The 19284-nt window shown below is 32.2% G+C and overlaps 1 protein-coding gene across 1 annotated transcript; it reads right to left on the bottom strand.

Annotated features, from left to right (window-relative positions):
- Positions 1-12888: 12888 nt before the first annotated feature.
- LOC149536729 (uncharacterized) lies at positions 12889-14844 on the bottom strand. Its single transcript, XM_089804934.1, has one exon. It carries the CDS (start codon positions 14673-14675, stop codon positions 13071-13073), a length of 1605 nt encoding a protein of 534 aa, XP_089661060.1. The 5' UTR covers positions 14676-14844; the 3' UTR covers positions 12889-13070.
- Positions 14845-19284: the final 4440 nt, after the last annotated feature.

Raw genomic sequence — 19284 nt, 5'->3', positions numbered from 1 at the left:
AATCAATAGGGATGTTAAGTTTGATGAAAATATCGCTTTTAAAACATCCTTAAACAAAGAAGACGATGAAATTGAGAATCCGAGGGAGTTCATCATAGAAGATGATTAAAATACTGAGAATTAGAGGGAGAACAGTATAGAAGATAGTTCATCTAGAAATCTGAGGGACAGTTTTTCCTAAGACAGCATTTGAAATAAACAATGCAAGCAAAATGCTGACGTTAAAACATCAGCTCCTGAATATAAAAATAAACAAAGGAGAGACAATGACAACTTACTTCTTAAGAATCTCTAAGATAAGAGATCAACTTGCCACCATTGGAAATAGTGCAGATGACGAGGAACTTACACTAATTGCTCTAAGAGGCTTGCCTATATCATGGGAACCTTTCATTCGATATGTAAGTCATCCCTCACTTCCAAAATTTGATCAGCTCAAGAATGAGTGCATTCAAGAGGAATCCCGGTTAATCTCAAGGGGAATCTACATAAATCAGGAAGGGGAGATTCAAGCCCTAAATACCAACAACAAAAACAAAGGGAAGAAGACAAAGTTCAAATCAAAAAGAGGAAATAATTCTCAATATCACAAAGAAAGGGATCTATCCAATGTTCGATGCTATCAATGTGATAAATTTGGTCACATCCGAAAATTCTGTCTTGAAAGGAAGAAAATTCAAGTTACCATATATGAATCTCATGAAGTTGAAAATCCTCTATTCTATTTAGCCTTGTCAAGTGAATTAAACTCAAGTAATAATATTTGGATAATAGATAGCGGAGCCTCAAGACATATAATTGGATTCATAAATCAGTTTGAAACATTTAGAGTATTGCACAGAAGAAGTCACAATTGGAGATAATTCTACTCATCCAATAAAAGGAATTGGGACCTGCTCCTTACAAATAAAAACATGAGAAACTCTTCAAGTAAAAGATGTGCTAGTTGTACCAGGGATAAAAAGAAACCTAATCCATTTTGGGTCTAGCCGACCAAGGATATCGTGTCACCTTCAATGAGGATAAAGTGTTACTATGGCCTAAAAACTCCAACATAAAGAATGCCATTAGTATAGGATCAAGAGATGGAAGCCTGTACAAATTAAGTATTAAAGCAAAACAAGCACTAAATCATGAAGTCCATAACTCAAATGAACTTTGGCATAGAAGATTAGAGCACCTTGGCTTTAGTGCTCTTCCTAACATAGGGAAAATCACTACAGCCATACCTAATCTCAAATCTGATCACATTAGTATTTGTAAAAGGTGTGCCCTAGGAAAAGATAAGAAAGGATATTTTCCTTTAAGTAAACATAAGTCAAAAATTGTATTAGAACTTGTTCGCAATGATTTAGGTGGACCCATGTCAACACCCTCACTGGGGGGATTGTTGTACTATGCGACTTTCATTGATGATTACTCTAGAAAAATGTGGATATACTTTCTAAAACTTAAAGAATCTAATGAAGTTTTACAAAAATTCAAAGTATTTAAAGCCCTAGTGGAAAATCACACTAGAAAGAAAATAAAAACACTAAGATCGGATAATGGAGGTAAATACACATCTAACATCTTCGAAGAATTTTGTATTTTTGTTGGGATTAAGAGGGAGACTACAGTACCTTATAATCCTCAACAAAATGGGGTTGCGGAAAGAAAAAATAGAACTATTATAGAAGTAGCAAAAGCCATGATTCATAACCAAAATCTCCCTATGTCCTTTTGGGCTGAAGCACCAAGTATAGCAGTATACATTCAAAATAAAATTCCTCATGTAACATTAAAAAATATAACTCCCGAAGAAACCTTCATAGGGAACAAATCAGATCTTAGTCATCTGAGAATTTTTGATTGTCCACATTCACATTGCCAAAGAGAAAAGGTCTAAATTAGAACCTTCCGGAAAGAAAGGCATATTCATTGGCTACAGTGAAACAACTAAGGGATAAAGAGTATATATTCCAGGACAAAAGTCTGTTGAAATCGATAGGGATGTTAAGTTTGATGAAAATATCGCTTTTAAAACATCCTTAAACAAAGAAGACGATGAAATTGAGAATCCGAGGGAGTTCATCATAGAAGATGATTAAAATACTGAGAATTAGAGGGAGAACACTATAGAAGATAATTCATCTGGAAATCTGAGGGACAGTTTTTCCTAAGACAGCATTTGAAATAAACAATGCAAGCAGAATACTGGCGTTAAAACATCAGCTCCTGAATATAAAAATAAACAAAGGAGAGACAATGACAACTTACTTCTTAAGAATCTCTAAGATAAGAGATCAACTTGCCACCATTGGAAATAGTGCAGATGACGAGGAACTTACACTAATTGCTCTAAGAGGCTTGCCTATATCATGGGAACCTTTCATTCGATATGTAAGTCATCCCTCACTTCCAAAATTTGATCAGCTCAAGAATGAGTGCATTCAAGAGGAATCCCGGTTAATCTCAAGGGGAATCTACATAAATCAGGAAGGGGAGATTCAAGCCCTAAATACCAACAACAAAAACAAAGGGAAGAAGACAAAGTTCAAATCAAAAAGAGGAAATAATTCTCAATATCACAAAGAAAGGGATCTATCCAATGTTCGATGCTATCAATGTGATAAATTTGGTCACATCTGAAAATTCTGTCTTGAAAGGAAGAAAATTCAAGTTACCATATATGAATCTCATGAAGTTGAAAATCCTCTATTCTATTTAGCCTTGTCAAGTGAATTAAACTCAAGTAATAATATTTGGATAATAGATAGCGAAGCTTCAAGACATATAATTGGATTCATAAATCAGTTTGAAACATTCAGAGTATTGCACAGAAGAAGTCACAATTGGAGATAATTCTACTTATCCAATAAAAGGAATTGGGACCTGCTCCTTACAAATAAAAATAGGAGAAACTCTTCAAGTAAAAGATGTGCTAGTTGTACTAGGGATAAAAGGAAACCTAATCCATTTTGGGTCTAGCCGACCAAGGATATCGTGTCACCTTCAATGAGGATAAAGTGCTACTATGGCCTAAAAACTCCAACATAAAGAATGCCATTAGTATAGGATCAAGAGATGGAAGCCTGTACAAATTAAGTATTAAAGCAAAACAAGCACTAAATCATGAAGTCCATAACTCAAATGAACTTTGGCATAGAAGATTAGAGCACCTTGGCTTTAGTGCTCTTCCTAACATAGAGAAAATCACTACAGCCATACCTAATCTCAAATCTGATCACATTAGTATTTGTAAAAGGTGTGACCTAGGAAAAGATAAGAAAAGATATTTTCCTTTAAGTAAACTTAAGTCAAAAATTGTATTAGAACTTGTTCGCAATGATTTATGTAGACCCATGTCAACACCCTCACTGGGGGGATTGTTGTACTATGCGACTTTCATTGATGATTACTCTAGAAAAATGTGGATATACTTTCTAAAACTTAAAGAATCTAATGAAGTTTTACAAAAATTCAAAGTATTTAAAGCCCTAGTGGAAAATCACACTAGAAAGAAAATAAAAACACTAAGATCGGATAATGGAGTGTAATGTCCCCTCTTTAGTTCGACATGACATTGATCATGGATTTTGCCTATTCCAGACTCTCCTAGGCAAATGGTGTGGAGAGACAGTCAATTCTGCGGATCAGATGGTCATATCTTGCTCTTGAAGAAGTGTTAAGAGGTTATATTTTATTATTATGTGTTATTGGGGCCTACATGTTATAATTTTAAGTTGAGTTGCACTTTTTATTTTATAAAATTACTTTATTATAAAAAGTGCATTATAATGAGATTTTATAAAGGATGTTTCTAGAAGTTCTAGAAAAAGTGCATTATAATGAGATTTTATAAAGGATGTTTCTAGAAGTTCTAGCAACTTCTTAGAAAAGTGAATAAATAGAGGGCTGGGCCTCTCATTTTGGACATGCTTGGATTTGAGATTTCTTCTACTTCTTCCATTGTGGAGCAAATTTGTAGTCTCTTGGGTCTGCAAATTATTATTCGATCTTTGGGAACGAATCACTCCCTTGGATTGGCGACTTTGAGGGTGTGAAATATCACCTGAATTGTTGCATTTGAGGAGTTGGTAATTCAGCCATCTCATTTGGACTTCATTGAGATTTAGTTATAAGGGTTTACTTTGGTTGGAATAAGAGTTTCAGTTGTGCCCTAGCATTTGTGGATTGATTAACAGGGTTTGAAGACACAGTTGTGCATTATTTTCAGACTGCCAGTCCAGGGTTTGGACCCACGTTTTTGCTCATAACTCCTAATTGGTTTGACGGATGAATTTCATATTTTAGGGGGTTATTCAGCAACCCTAGGTGCCCAGATTTATTGCTTTTGGAGTGACAAAAAACGCTGCAATATTTTTATCTAGCAGCCGTACCAGGCCGTACCTGTACGGCCCTGTCAGTTGGGCAGCAGCAGCAATTTTGTGAGTCGGTTTGGGGCAGATTGTGAGGTCTTCGTGTGGCATCAATTCAGCATTTATATCCGGCAAAATTGGAGCTATTCCAAGTGCACAAACTGAAGTTTTGATTGCCAAAATATTGCATGTTATGGATTAGAACAGTCAGCACTGTCATTGCATAAATAGTTATTTCCAGTCATTAATAACTGTTGTAAAAGTTTCGTCATTTGCATTCCAAATCTGAACTGGGTTATTGTTCATGTCATAACATTGCATTGTCAAGAGCTTAATGTATTAGAACTGCATAGTTGTGACAGTCTCTGATTGTAATCAGTTCTATTTGCTGTCATAAAATCAGAATTGCATTGGACTTCATATTTGAGTTTCATATTGTCATCTATCTCTTAGATTGGTAGTGTTATAATCTGGAAATTGTTGTTCATACATTATTGGCATCATATATTGAGGTTTCGTTGTACAACAATTAGTAATATTGCAGCCTTATTCGGTTACATGCCAACTGTTTGACAAAATTCTTAAGTCCAATTTGAGGGTTTCAGTGGCCTTTATAGTAAGGGTCATTACATGGAGGTAAATACACATCTAACATTTTCAAAGAATTTTGTATTTTTGTTGGGATTAAGAGGGAGACTACAGTACCTTATAATCCTCAACAAAATGGGGTTGCCGAAAGAAAAAATAGAACTATTATAGAAATAGCAAAAGCCATGATTCATAACCAAAATCTCCCTATGTCCTTTTGGGCTGAAGCACCAAGTATAGCAGTATACATTCAAAATAAAATTCCTCATGTAACATTAAAAAATATAACTCCCGAAGAAACCTTCATAGGGAACAAATCAGATCTTAGTCATCTGAGAATTTTTGATTGTCCACATTCACATTGCCAAAGAGAAAAGGTCTAAATTAGAACCTTCCGAAAAGAAAGGCATATTCATTGGCTACAGTGAAACAACTAAGGGATAAAGAGCATATATTCCAGGACAAAAGTCTGTTGAAATCAATAGGGATGTTAAGTTTGATGAAAATATCGCTTTTAAAACATCCTTAAACAAAGAAGACGATGAAATTGAGAATCTGAGGGAGCTCATCATAGAAGATGATTAAAATACTGAGAATTAGAGGGAGAACAGTATAGAAGATAATTCATCTGGAAATCTGAGGGACAGTTTTTCCTAAGACAGCATTTGAAATAAACAATGCAAGCAGAATACTGACGTTAAAACATCAGCTCCTGAATATAAAAATAAACAAAGGAGAGACAATGACAACTTACTTCTTAAGAATCTCTAAGATAAGAGATCAACTTGCCACCATTGGAAATAGTGCAGATGACGAGGAACTTACACTAATTGCTCTAAGAGGCTTGCCTATATCATGGGAACCTTTCATTCGATATGTAAGTCATCCCTCACTTCCAAAATTTGATCAGCTCAAGAATGAGTGCATTCAAGAGGAATCCCGATTAATCTCAAGGGGAATCTACATAAATCAGGAAGGGGAGATTCAAGCCCTAAATACCAACAACAAAAACAAAGGGAAGAAGACAAAGTTCAAATCAAAAAGAGGAAATAATTCTCAATATCACAAAGAAAGGGATCTATCCAATGTTCGATGCTATCAATGTGATAAATTTGGTCACATCCGAAAATTCTGTCTTGAAAGGAAGAAAATTCAAGTTACCATATATGAATCTCATGAAGTTGAAAATCCTCTATTCTATTTAGCCTTGTCAAGTGAATTAAACTCAAGTAATAATATTTGGATAATAGATAGCGGAGCTTCAAGACATATAATTGGATTCATAAATCAGTTTGAAACATTCAAAGTATTGCACAGAAGAAGTCACAATTGGAGATAATTCTACTTATCCAATAAAAGGAATTAGGACCTGCTCCTTACAAATAAAAATAGGAGAAACTCTTCAAGTAAAAGATGTGCTAGTTGTACCAAGGATAAAAAGAAACCTAATCCATTTTGGGTCTAGCCGACCAAGGATATCGTGTCACCTTCAATGAGGATAAAGTGTTACTATGGCCTAAAAACTCCAACATAAAGAATGCCATTAGTATAGGATCAAGAGATGGAAGCCTGTACAAATTAAGTATTAAAGCAAAACAAGCACTAAATCATGAAGTCCATAACTCAAATGAACTTCGGCATAGAAGATTAGAGCACCTTGGCTTTAGTGCTCTTCCTAACATAGGGAAAATCACTACAGCCATGCCTAATCTCAAATCTGATCACATTAGTATTTGTAAAAGGTGTGCCCTAGGAAAAGATAAGAAAGGATATTTTCCTTTAAGTAAACATAAGTCAAAAATTGTATTAGAACTTGTTCGCAATGATTTATGTGGACCCATGTCAACACCCTCACTGGGGGGATTGTTGTACTATGCGACTTTCATTGATGATTACTCTAGAAAAATGTGGATATACTTTCTAAAACTTAAAGAATCTAATGAAGTTTTAAAAAAATTCAAAGTATTTAAAGCCCTAGTGGAAAATCACACTAGAAAGAAAATAAAAACACTAAGATCGGATAATGGAGGTAAATACACATCTAACATCTTCGAACAATTTTGTATTTTTGTTGGGATTAAGAGGGAGACTACAGTACCTTATAATCCTCAACAAAATGGGGTTGCTGAAAGAAAAAATAGAACTATTATAGAAGTAGCAAAAGCCATGATTCATAACCAAAATCTCCCTATGTCCTTTTGGGCTGAAGCACCAAGTATAGCAGTATACATTCAAAATAAAATTCCTCATGTAACATTAAAAAATATAACTCCCGAAGAAACCTTCATAGGGAACAAATCAGATCTTAGTCATCTGAGAATTTTTGATTGTCCACATTCACATTGCCAAAGAGAAAAGGTCTAAATTAGAACCTTCCGGAAAGAAAGGTATATTCATTGGCTACAGTGAAACAACTAAGGGATAAAGAGTATATATTCCAGGACAAAAGTCTGTTGAAATCAATAGGGATGTTAAGTTTGATGAAAATATCGCTTTTAAAACATCCTTAAACAAAGAAGACGATGAAATTGAGAATCCGAGGGAGTTCATCATAGAAGATGATTAAAATACTGAGAATTAGAGGGAGAACAGTATAGAAGATAATTCATCTAGAAATCTGAGGGACAGTTTTTCCTAAGACAGCATTTGAAATAAACAATGCAAGCAAAATGCTGACGTTAAAACATCAGCTCCTGAATATAAAAATAAACAAAGGAGAGACAATGACAACTTACTTCTTAAGAATCTCTAAGATAAGAGATCAACTTGCCACCATTGGAAATAGTGCAGATGACGAGGAACTTACACTAATTGCTCTAAGAGGCTTGCCTATATCATGGGAACCTTTCATTCGATATGTAAGTCATCCCTCACTTCCAAAATTTGATCAGCTCAAGAATGAGTGCATTCAAGAGGAATCCCGGTTAATCTCAAGGGGAATCTACATAAATCAGGAAGGGGAGATTCAAGCCCTAAATACCAACAACAAAAACAAAGGGAAGAAGACAAAGTTCAAATCAAAAAGAGGAAATAATTCTCAATATCACAAAGAAAGGGATCTATCCAATGTTCGATGCTATCAATGTGATAAATTTGGTCACATCCGAAAATTCTGTCTTGAAAGGAAGAAAATTCAAGTTACCATATATGAATCTCATGAAGTTGAAAATCCTCTATTCTATTTAGCCTTGTCAAGTGAATTAAACTCAAGTAATAATATTTGGATAATAGATAGCGGAGCCTCAAGACATATAATTGGATTCATAAATCAGTTTGAAACATTTAGAGTATTGCACAGAAGAAGTCACAATTGGAGATAATTCTACTCATCCAATAAAAGGAATTGGGACCTGCTCCTTACAAATAAAAACATGAGAAACTCTTCAAGTAAAAGATGTGCTAGTTGTACCAGGGATAAAAAGAAACCTAATCCATTTTGGGTCTAGCCGACCAAGGATATCGTGTCACCTTCAATGAGGATAAAGTGTTACTATGGCCTAAAAACTCCAACATAAAGAATGCCATTAGTATAGGATCAAGAGATGGAAGCCTGTACAAATTAAGTATTAAAGCAAAACAAGCACTAAATCATGAAGTCCATAACTCAAATGAACTTTGGCATAGAAGATTAGAGCACCTTGGCTTTAGTGCTCTTCCTAACATAGGGAAAATCACTACAGCCATACCTAATCTCAAATCTGATCACATTAGTATTTGTAAAAGGTGTGCCCTAGGAAAAGATAAGAAAGGATATTTTCCTTTAAGTAAACATAAGTCAAAAATTGTATTAGAACTTGTTCGCAATGATTTATGTGGACCCATGTCAACACCCTCACTGGGGGGATTGTTGTACTATATGACTTTCATTGATGATTACTCTAAAAAAATGTGGATATACTTTCTAAAACTTAAAGAATCTAATGAAGTTTTACAAAAATTCAAAGTATTTAAAGCCCTAGTGGAAAATCACACTAGAAAGAAAATAAAAACACTAAGATCGGATAATGGAGGTAAATACACATCTAACATCTTCGAAGAATTTTGTATTTTTGTTGGGATTAAGAGGGAGACTACAGTACCTTATAATCCTCAACAAAATGGGGTTGCCGAAAGAAAAAAATAGAACTATTATAGAAGTAGCAAAAGCCATGATTCATAACCAAAATCTCCCTATGTCCTTTTGGGCTGAAGCACCAAGTATAGCAATATACATTCAAAATAAAATTCCTCATGTAACATTAAAAAATATAACTCCCGAAGAAACCTTGATAGGGAACAAACCAGATCTTAGTCATCTGAGAATTTTTTATTGTCCACATTCACATTGCCAAAGAGAAAAGGTCTAAATTAGAACCTTCCGGAAAGAAAGGCATATTCATTGGCTACAATGAAACAACTAAGGGATAAAGAGTATATATTCCAGGACAAAAGTCTGTTGAAATCGATAGGGATGTTAAGTTTGATGAAAATATCGCTTTTAAAACATCCTTAAACAAAGAAGACAATGAAATTGAGAATCCGAGGGAGTTCATCATAGAAGATGATTAAAATACTGAGAATTAGAGGGAGAACACTATAGAAGATAATTCATTTGGAAATCTGAGGGACAGTTTTTCCTAAGACAGGTCACACCTACATCTAATGCTAAGAATGATGAAGTTTTAAATCACAAGAAAAGACTACCATGGGCCAAGAAAATGATTGAAGAGAACAATGTGGAACCAGATGAAGTTTCCAAAGAAAATAAGAAAACTAGAAATCAAAAATGCTATGTTGCCTTAATAACAGAACTCACAAAAACAGAACCAACTAGTGTTGTGGAGGCTTTAAAATGTCAAGCATGGAAAGATGCAATGGTAGAGGAATATCAATCCATTCTAAAAAATGATGTTTGCAATACTGTCCCTAGACCTAAAGACAAATCAGTTGTATCTTCAAAATGATTGTTTAAGATCAAGTATGCACCTAACGAAAGCATTGAAAAAGTTACAAACACAAAGCCAGATTTGTTGCAAGGGGTTTTTCTCAAAAGGCCGGAATTAATTATGAAGAAACATTTGCTCAAATTGCACGTTACACTTCAATAAGAACAATAATTGTCATTGTTGCATCCAAAGGATGGAAAATACATCAAATGGATGCAAAGACAGCCTTCTTGAACGGCATCATTGAAGAGGAAGTATACATAGAACAACCTGAAGGGTTTACCACACATGACAAGAAGCTTTATGTATGCAAACAAAAGAAAGCTCTCTATGGTCTTAAGCCAACTCCCAGGGCTTGGTATGAGAGGATAGACAGCTACTCTCCAAGTTAGGATACTCGAAAAATGAAGTTGATCCTAACATATATTTCAAAATATCTAATGAAAACATGTTAATTCTTGTTCTTTATGTTATGACTTATTGATAACAGGTGCAAACTACCTTATAGCCAAATGCAAACAAGACCTCATTGCTGAATTTGACATGAAGGATCTTGGACTTCTACATTATTTTTTGGGTCTAGAAGTATGGATGAAAGAGAACTATATTTTCCTAAATCAAGGAAAATACACTACTGATATATTGACCAGATTTGGGATGATGGACTATAAGCCTCTTTCGACTCCAATGGAAGCTAACCTTCATAAGCTTAAAAGTAAAGCAAAAGATTTAGAACCTACAGACCCTACTCACTATCGTCAAATTGTTGGATCCCTTATGTACCTGGTAAATATACGACCAGATATCTGCTATGCTAAGAATGTGTTAAGTCATTTCATGTGTGAACCCAAGAAGATTCATTTAATGGCTGCCAAGCATATTTTAAGATATCTACAAGGAACAATTGGACTTGGACTAAACTATACGAATACAAAGTGATCACCTGAGGGGACAAAGAGAAGAAACTGCATCCTTCAACTCCTCAGAGGAGTCATGACACATAATAAAGAGCAATTTTATAATAATAAAATTGTCCCTGAGGGATGATTAAAAGTCTCCATTACATTTTAAGCCTCATCATTTTGGTTTGTAGTTTGTACTTGTTTTGGTATATCATCATGCTACTAAATGTAATCATCTTTATGATGAGATACTCATACTTTTCATATCTATTATATAATAGAACTCTTTCATTTGCTGATTCAAGTATTTAAAATTTAGATGTTCAATGTTCCACTTCCATGTTCAATGTTCAAGCATTTAGTAATTCTAATTTACTAATTTACTGTTTTACATTTTATGTCTTGTATTGTTATACATCTTTTCATGACTAGCATTTTAAGTACAACATGTATAATATATAGTATATGGCCAAAAAAAATCAATTTCTTTGGATCGTGGGAAATAGCTATATGATATAGCCAACTCAAAACCTTACCGTGGAGGGGGAAACTGAGATTTTATTTAAATTTTGACAGAAAAGTAACATCCAAAAAATCTAAAAAAATCCAAACAGAATATTGACTGAAATGGACTTTCCAGTTGACAAAGCTTTGCCAGAGAAAATCAACTCTATTCATACAGAAAAACAGAGCCAAAAACATGTGGAGCCGCTGCTGCAGCAAAAGAAGCCATCAAGAATGTGTACAGTGAAGCAAAACATATTCTCATTTCTTCGAAATGATGGCAACAACACTATCAAGATTCAGGGAAAAGATATAACTCTACATTTTTGCCTGACAATTGACTCTAAAATGGCACCTAGCACCTCCTATCATACTTCACATCCGACACCATCTCTACATCCAGGGACACCTGAGCTGTATGGTAATCCATAGACATTAACCTAAGCTCATAAACTCCCCTTATTCAATTGTTGTCAGCCATACTGATGATTAACTCCTGCAACACACTGATACAAACATAAAATGCTATGCATTCTCTTGCTTCATAACTCACACACTTCCCCAAACAATCTATCACCAGCCCAATCGGATAACAGAAACAATTTTTTCATAAATTTTAGTCTTAAAAAACTTGTACTTCTTGATTAAACATAAACACTAAAAAAGAACTAACAAAAATCCGAACTCTAATCACAACATGTATAATATATAGTATATGGCCAAAAAAAATCAATTTCTTTGGATCGTGGGAAATAGCTATATGATATAGCCAACTCAAAACCTTACCGTGGAGGGGGAAACTGAGATTTTATTTAAATTTTGACAGAAAAGTAACATCCAAAAAATCTAAAAGAATCCAAACAGAATATTGACTGAAATGGACTTTCCAGTTGACAAAGCTTTGCCAGAGAAAATCAACTCTATTCATACAGAAAAACAGAGCCAAAAACATGTGGAGCCGCTGCTGCAGCAAAAGAAGCCATCAAGAATGTGTACAGTGAAGCAAAACATATTCTCATTTCTTCGAAATGATGGCAACAACACTATCAAGATTCAGGGAAAAGATATAACTCTACATTTTTGCCTGACAATTGACTCTAAAATGGCACATAGCACCTCCTATCATACTTCACATCCGACACCATCTCTACATGCAGGGACACCTGAGCTGTATGGTAATCCATAGACATTAACCTAAGCTCATAAACTCCCCTTATTCAATTGTTGTCAGCCATACTGATGACTAACTCCTGCAACACACTGATACAAACATAAAATGCTATGCATTCTCTTGCTTCATAACTCACACACTTCCCCAAACAATCTACCACCAGCCCAATCGGATAACAGAAACAATTTTTTCATAAATTTTAGTCTTAAAAAACTTGTACTTCTTGATTGAACATAAAAACTAAAAAAGAACTAACAAAAATCCGAACTCTAATCGACTATTATATCAGAGATCAATCACTGTTTGAGTGCACCGCCTATGCTATAGTTCCAAGCAGGAGGTAATAAATTAAACTAACTTCATTCTCATATTTAAAAAAAGGTTCAAATCCTCTCAATCACCCGACACCATTTAGTTCTAAACTTACATCCTACGCATAAATAGAAAGGTGCCACGTAAAATTCATCATAACGGAATAAACTACGAGTGTTTTAATGCAGAAAATACTTCCACAGTTTTTTCCCGAGGTATACAGACAGATTTTAGATAAAGATCTGTTCAAAAAGTCAGCTATTATAGTCAGGTCGTTGATACAACGACCATTACTCTCATTTTAGGATTACACACTTTTCATCAACAACTTACATTGTTTAATTAGCAATTCCATGCCTTCTGAAAATGTCTTGAGCTGCTGAAGCTTAATCTTGCGCCATTGCTGCTGCATCTGGCAGGTTTCCCCAATATCCAAACTAGGAAACTCATCCACGGAATTTACACCACGCATCAACTCTTTCATCGTTCTTGCTACATTCGACAGTGCACCGTTGCCCTTCATCACTTCGCCACAAAACTCTTCCGACGATTGAAAATTAGCAGACAGGGTACCTGTAACAAAACGATCAAACGAGCTCTGAATGGCTGCCTCAAGTCTTTTTTCAATACCCTTGATGGAGTTCTCAATCAATGCTTCAATTCTCGACTCCAAACCCCTGAATTGAATCTCTGGAAGTTCAGAACCATGAAAAGCACGGTCACTTTCTCTTGCATTTCCCACATGGATATCTTCATGTGGAGAACTGTCAGCAAAAGGACCATTTACCCTTGCATTTTCCGTGTGTGTTTCCTGATGTATAGGCTCCTCAAGTAAATCGCTATGCTCTCCTTGGGTTTCTTCTCGCTGAGATCCTTTTTCGATATCTTCCGTCTGCTTAGGGTTTACAGTAAAATTATGGTCTGTATTATTCCCATGTGTTTCTTCTCGCAGGGACTGTTTAGCTTTATGTTGCACATGCTTAGGGTTTTCAGCTGAGGTAAGGTTTATCTCACAATCAAGGGCTACAGTTGAATTAAACCTTGACTCAAGGTTTATAGCAGCATTTTCTCCAAATTCAGAGACTTCACCAATGCTAGCGTTCACAGCCACATTTTCTCTATTTTCGAGGTTTTCGACAGAATCAGGTTTTAAAGTATCTTCTCTTGAAAAGCCAGAATTTTCGGCAGAATTACGATTCAATCCATCATCTTTTAGAAGGTTAGAATTGTCGGCCTCGGTCACATTAGGGCTAGAGCTCTCAATCTCCTTCTCCTCAGAGCCGGGCTTTTCAAATTCCAAGGAATTTTCCTCTTCCATGGGGCCCCAGATTTTATCGCACAAGAGAAACATAGTCTGATTGTGAGTGGTCTGTGTCTCTAACTTGCCCTCTTTCCTTTCCTTGACCATAGACCAGTATTTTTTCTTCAAGCTCCTCATCTTCTCATAGAGGGCAGAATTACCTACCTCAATCCGGAGCAGCTCCCTTGCCCGTTGATAGAATGCCGCCCTGTTAGACTTCCCTTGTACCATCCGCGTGTCCAAAATGGCATTCAGCAGGCATAGCTCCTGATCTTCTGACCATCCCTTTACAGAATTCAGTGATAGACTCAGCAAGCTGCTCCCAAAGCGCTTCGACCTGCGGACCTTGCTCCTCTTCGCATCATCAATGGCCTTTTGCGAAGTCCGCATTGTTTTATCCTTGACGCGGGTTTGCCCCTGCACTTCTTCTAGATCGACGATCTCAAAATTCTCCCAATTCCTCTCCCTTCTTTTAAGTGAATTCTCTGGCTTATTGCCATTTACCCTTAATATCTCGCCATGGGAGGAATTCCCTGTTGAAAACAATAGATCATTTATCTCCATTTCAAGCTTTCTTTTGGCCGAAGGAGATTTGACTCCGTTATCAGGCATTGGTGGAGTTCGATATCACAATGGACTGAACCTCTCAGACTTGTAATGCGGATTCCTTCAGATAACCCACTGAATTCAACCCCATTTTGCCCGATAATAGAGCCCGCAGACTATGCCGTACCTTCGCGCATGCAGTTGCCACATATCACTGCAGGCCTCGAATTTGACAGTCATATGATTTGTTTTTTCCTGTACATAAATAGATTTTTATTTTATTTTTCAATTTTACAAATTTAAAAAAAAAATTCTCATTGGAATCATTCAATTCAATTTTTCAATTTAATTGACAATTACAAGATTTAAAAAATTAAAAGAAACTTCAAATGTTTATATTTCTTTAAACTTTTTGTTATTTTCTAAATTACATTTTTCATTCATTTTATTAAACTAATTCTATTAAACTAAGAGGGAGAAAATTAAACAAAAATATAAAGATTTTCTAACATCAGTGATTAATTACAACTTTTGACATTGATGTTTATTTTTGTCATTTGTAAGAAAATACAAATATTTTCTAACAAGTCTATCATTAATGAATGTATTAATTACAATTTTACATTTTTTTACATTTGTGACAAGGATTAACTTTTCAAATAAACAATCATATTTATCTTCTACTTCACAAATGAATGTCTAATCAATATTAATTATCACTATCTATTTTTCTAAATATAGAATTAAATATTAAATATTTCTTATTTAAAATATATTGATTAGTTTTACATTCATGTTTATTTTTGTCTTTTGTAAAATGTTATTTGACTTGCTTTGGAAATTTTCTACTTATCAAATGTTATTTTGTTTATGCTATATTTTACTGGCTACTATTTTACAATCTTATTCTAAGTTTTTTATACCAGTTTACAAATTGTAAAACTAATACTACCCCTCAAATAATTAGATATTTTGATCATTTGAATTAAGTAATCAACAATTTATTTTTTTAAATCAAATATTTCAACTAAATTGATAGAAATGACTAGTTCATTCATATAATATAATTTCTATTGTTATTTATATATTTTTTGAAATAATATAATCATTAATATTTTTAAAATTTCCTTCAACTCTCTCTGTCATTCTACTTTTAATTGTCCATGTAATAACATATCATTATTTTTTTTAAGCTCTATATTATTATTATTAGTTCTCAAAGTGAAGATACTATGGCATTCATTAACGCAATTTTTTAATTAGATTAACCAATCAAATAAAAGAATTTAAAAGTTTATATGAAACTTACAATGTGTATATCTATTTTTCATTTTTCCTTATTTTATAAATGACATTTTGTGTTCATTCTATTGGACCACACTATTTTTGATATGGATATAAAAAAAAATTCCTTAACAAAAATACACATATTTTTTCCAAGAGCAATGATGTCATGCATTAATCATAGTTTTATCTTTTTCACAATTGTAACAAATTAATTAGAGTTCAAAAAAGTAATTATTTTATCTTCCAACTCACTACCAAGACTATCATATCATTTTTCTTTCTTCTTCTTTCGGTTATATGCGCCTAGTAAACTTTTTAACGTGACCGATAGCGCTGGCGCGACACACCCACCGGTACCACGGGGATGGGGGAGACTAGAACTCGTGACCAACCCCCTGCAACAGGAAAGATTTAGCCAACCGAGCTAGGGCCCCCGCCCCATCATATCATTTTAAAATACATTTATTTAAATATTTTTTAATAATAATTTTAAATTATTTTATTCTAATTTTAAAACTAGTATAAATATCTTAAATAAATCTATCTAAAAAAATGTCAATAGATATCCATTACAAAATTATTATAATTTAATTTACTCCACCTAAAATTATTTATATTTTTTTATCTCCATTTATTTATTTATTTATTTTGATCGATAATTTTATTCTAATTTTAAAACTAGTATAAATATCTTAAATAAATCTATCTAAAGAAATGTCAATAGATATCCATTACAAAATTATTATAATTTAATTTACTACACCTAAAATTATTTTTATTTTTTTATTTCCATTTATTTATTTATTTATTTTGATCGATAAATGGTCGAAGCCTAGATTCATTCAATTCAATTTTTCAATTTAATTGATCAATCATAGGATTTAAAAAATTAAAAGAAACTTCAAATGTGTATTTTTTTTAACTTTTTGTTATTTTATAAATTACATTTTTCATTCATTCTATTGGACCATACTATTTTTCTCAGAGGGAAAAAATTCAATTTTCTCCAACAAAAATATAGGATAATTCTTGACTTTTATATATATACAAAAATATATATAAGCTAGTTTTAGCCTAGACATATTGAAACTCATTTCTGTTATAATTTAAAACAATATATATTTAAAAAGTTTAACATTTTTTCCTATGAAATGTCATAGTATAAATTTTTTCATAATTTTTATAAAATGTAAATTCATTTTATTTTTTCAATACAAAATTTTAATAATAAGCATGACAAATGCTCAACTATGAAATCAATCACATCTAATGTAACTTACTTATATTTAATTTTAAAAAAAGATTAATGAAATGAAATTATATATTATTTTTTCTCTCAAAAATTTTTTATTCAAAAAATTAAGAAAATTTGAGATTGTAAGAGGAAAACAATTAATTACTTTTGTTTAAAATATAAAATATATAAATTTTAGTAAGTTTCTAAAATAAATTTGATTTGTTATAAAGTTTCTTGTTTCAATTTAGAACTTACTAAATTTTATCTATTAAAAACTATTTTAATTATTTTTTATATGAATTATACAATATATTAAAAAAAGGACTAAGCATACACTTAAATGAACATCAATTTTTTTTCGAATGTCCAAAGTTGCTTCCATTGTAGAAGCCTCTCGGCTTAAAGATTTTCTAACAAGGCTATCATGCATTAATTACAACTTTCTCTTTTCCACATTTGTGACAAGTGGATTAACTTTCCAAATTTGACATTGATGTTTACTTTTGTCATTTGTAAGAAAATACAAATATTTTCTAACAAGTCTATCATGCATTAATGAATGTATTAATTACAATTTTACCTTTTCCACATTTGTGACAAGTGGATTAACTTTTCAAATAAACAATCATTTTTATCTTCCACCTCACAAATGAATGTCTAATCAATATTAATAATCACTATCTGTTTTTCTAAGTATAAAATTAAATGTTTTATATTTCTTATTTTAAATATATTGATTAGTTTTACATTCATGTTTATTTTTGTCATTTGTAAAATGTTATTTTGTTTATGTTATATTTTACTAGCTACTATTTTACAATATTATTCTATTTTTTTTATACCATTTTACAAATTGTAAAACTAATACTACCCCTCAAACTAATTAGATATTTTGGTAGTTTGAATTAAGAAATCAACAATTTATTTTTTTAAATCAAATATTTCAACTAAATTGGTAGAATTGACTAGTTCATTCATATAGTATAATTTTTATTGTTATTTATATATATTTTTAAATAATATATTCATTAATATTTTTAAAATTCTCTTCAACTCTCTCTATCATTCTACTTTTAATTGTCCATGTAATAACATATCATTATCTTTTTTTTAAGCTCTCTATTATTATTAGTTCTCAAAGTGAGAATACTATGGCATTCATTAATGCAATTTTTCAATTAGATTAACCAATCAAGTCAAATAATTTAAAAGTTTATATGGAACTTACAATGTGTATATCTATTTTTTATTTTTCCTTATTTTATAAATGACATTTTGTGTTCATTCTATTGGACCACACTATTTTTGATAGGGATAAAAACAATTTTCCTTATCAAAAATACACATATTTTTTCCAACAACAATGATGTTGTCATGCATTAATCATAGTTTTATCTTTTTCACAATTGTGACAAATTAATTAGAGTTCCAAAAAGTAATTATTTTATCTTCCAAACTCACTACCAAGACATAAATGCATGTCTAATCGATAATAAATAAATCAATTTTTTTACCAAAGATTGTAAATATATCAATCTATTATTTTTATTTTTATTAACATCTTTTGAGTTTAAGTTTATTTAAAATCTTACTTAAAAACTAATTATCATATCATTTTAAAATACATTTATTTGAATTTTTTCTTCATAATAATTTTAAATTATTTTTTTCTAATTTTAAAACTAGTATAGATATCTTAAATAAATCTATCTAAAGAAATGTCGATAGATATCCACTACAAAATTATTATAATTTAATTTACTACACCTAAAATTATTTATATTTTTTTTATCTACATTTATTTATTTATCTTGATCGGTAAACAGTTGAAGCCTAGATTCATTATTGTTATTTGTTGTGATTATTTATCTTATGTGTTAAGTGAATTCGAAGCCAAGACCTCTCACATTAGAGGCTCACAAGTTAATGTTGTGTTGTAGGCTCTTGCCTTCATTTATTTAATTTTTTACTAACTTAAGATTTTTATTTTTATTTCTTAAAAATGGATGATTTATATCTCTAAATATTATAATTTAAACAAATATTGTATGTGATATTTATTAAATTATTTTTAAAAGTATATTCTATTTATAATAAATTTTAAACTTTTGACATGTAGATGGTTGTCAAATTTAACTAATAAGAGTAAAG

Source organism: Cupressus sempervirens, chromosome 10 (assembly GCF_028749045.1).
Source record: "Cupressus sempervirens isolate cs-2001-9-10 chromosome 10, ASM2874904v1, whole genome shotgun sequence".
Lineage (NCBI taxonomy): Eukaryota > Viridiplantae > Streptophyta > Pinopsida > Cupressales > Cupressaceae > Cupressus > Cupressus sempervirens.
The sequence above is the reverse complement of the archived record's forward strand: the minus strand, read 5'-3'. Positions and strand labels throughout refer to the sequence as shown.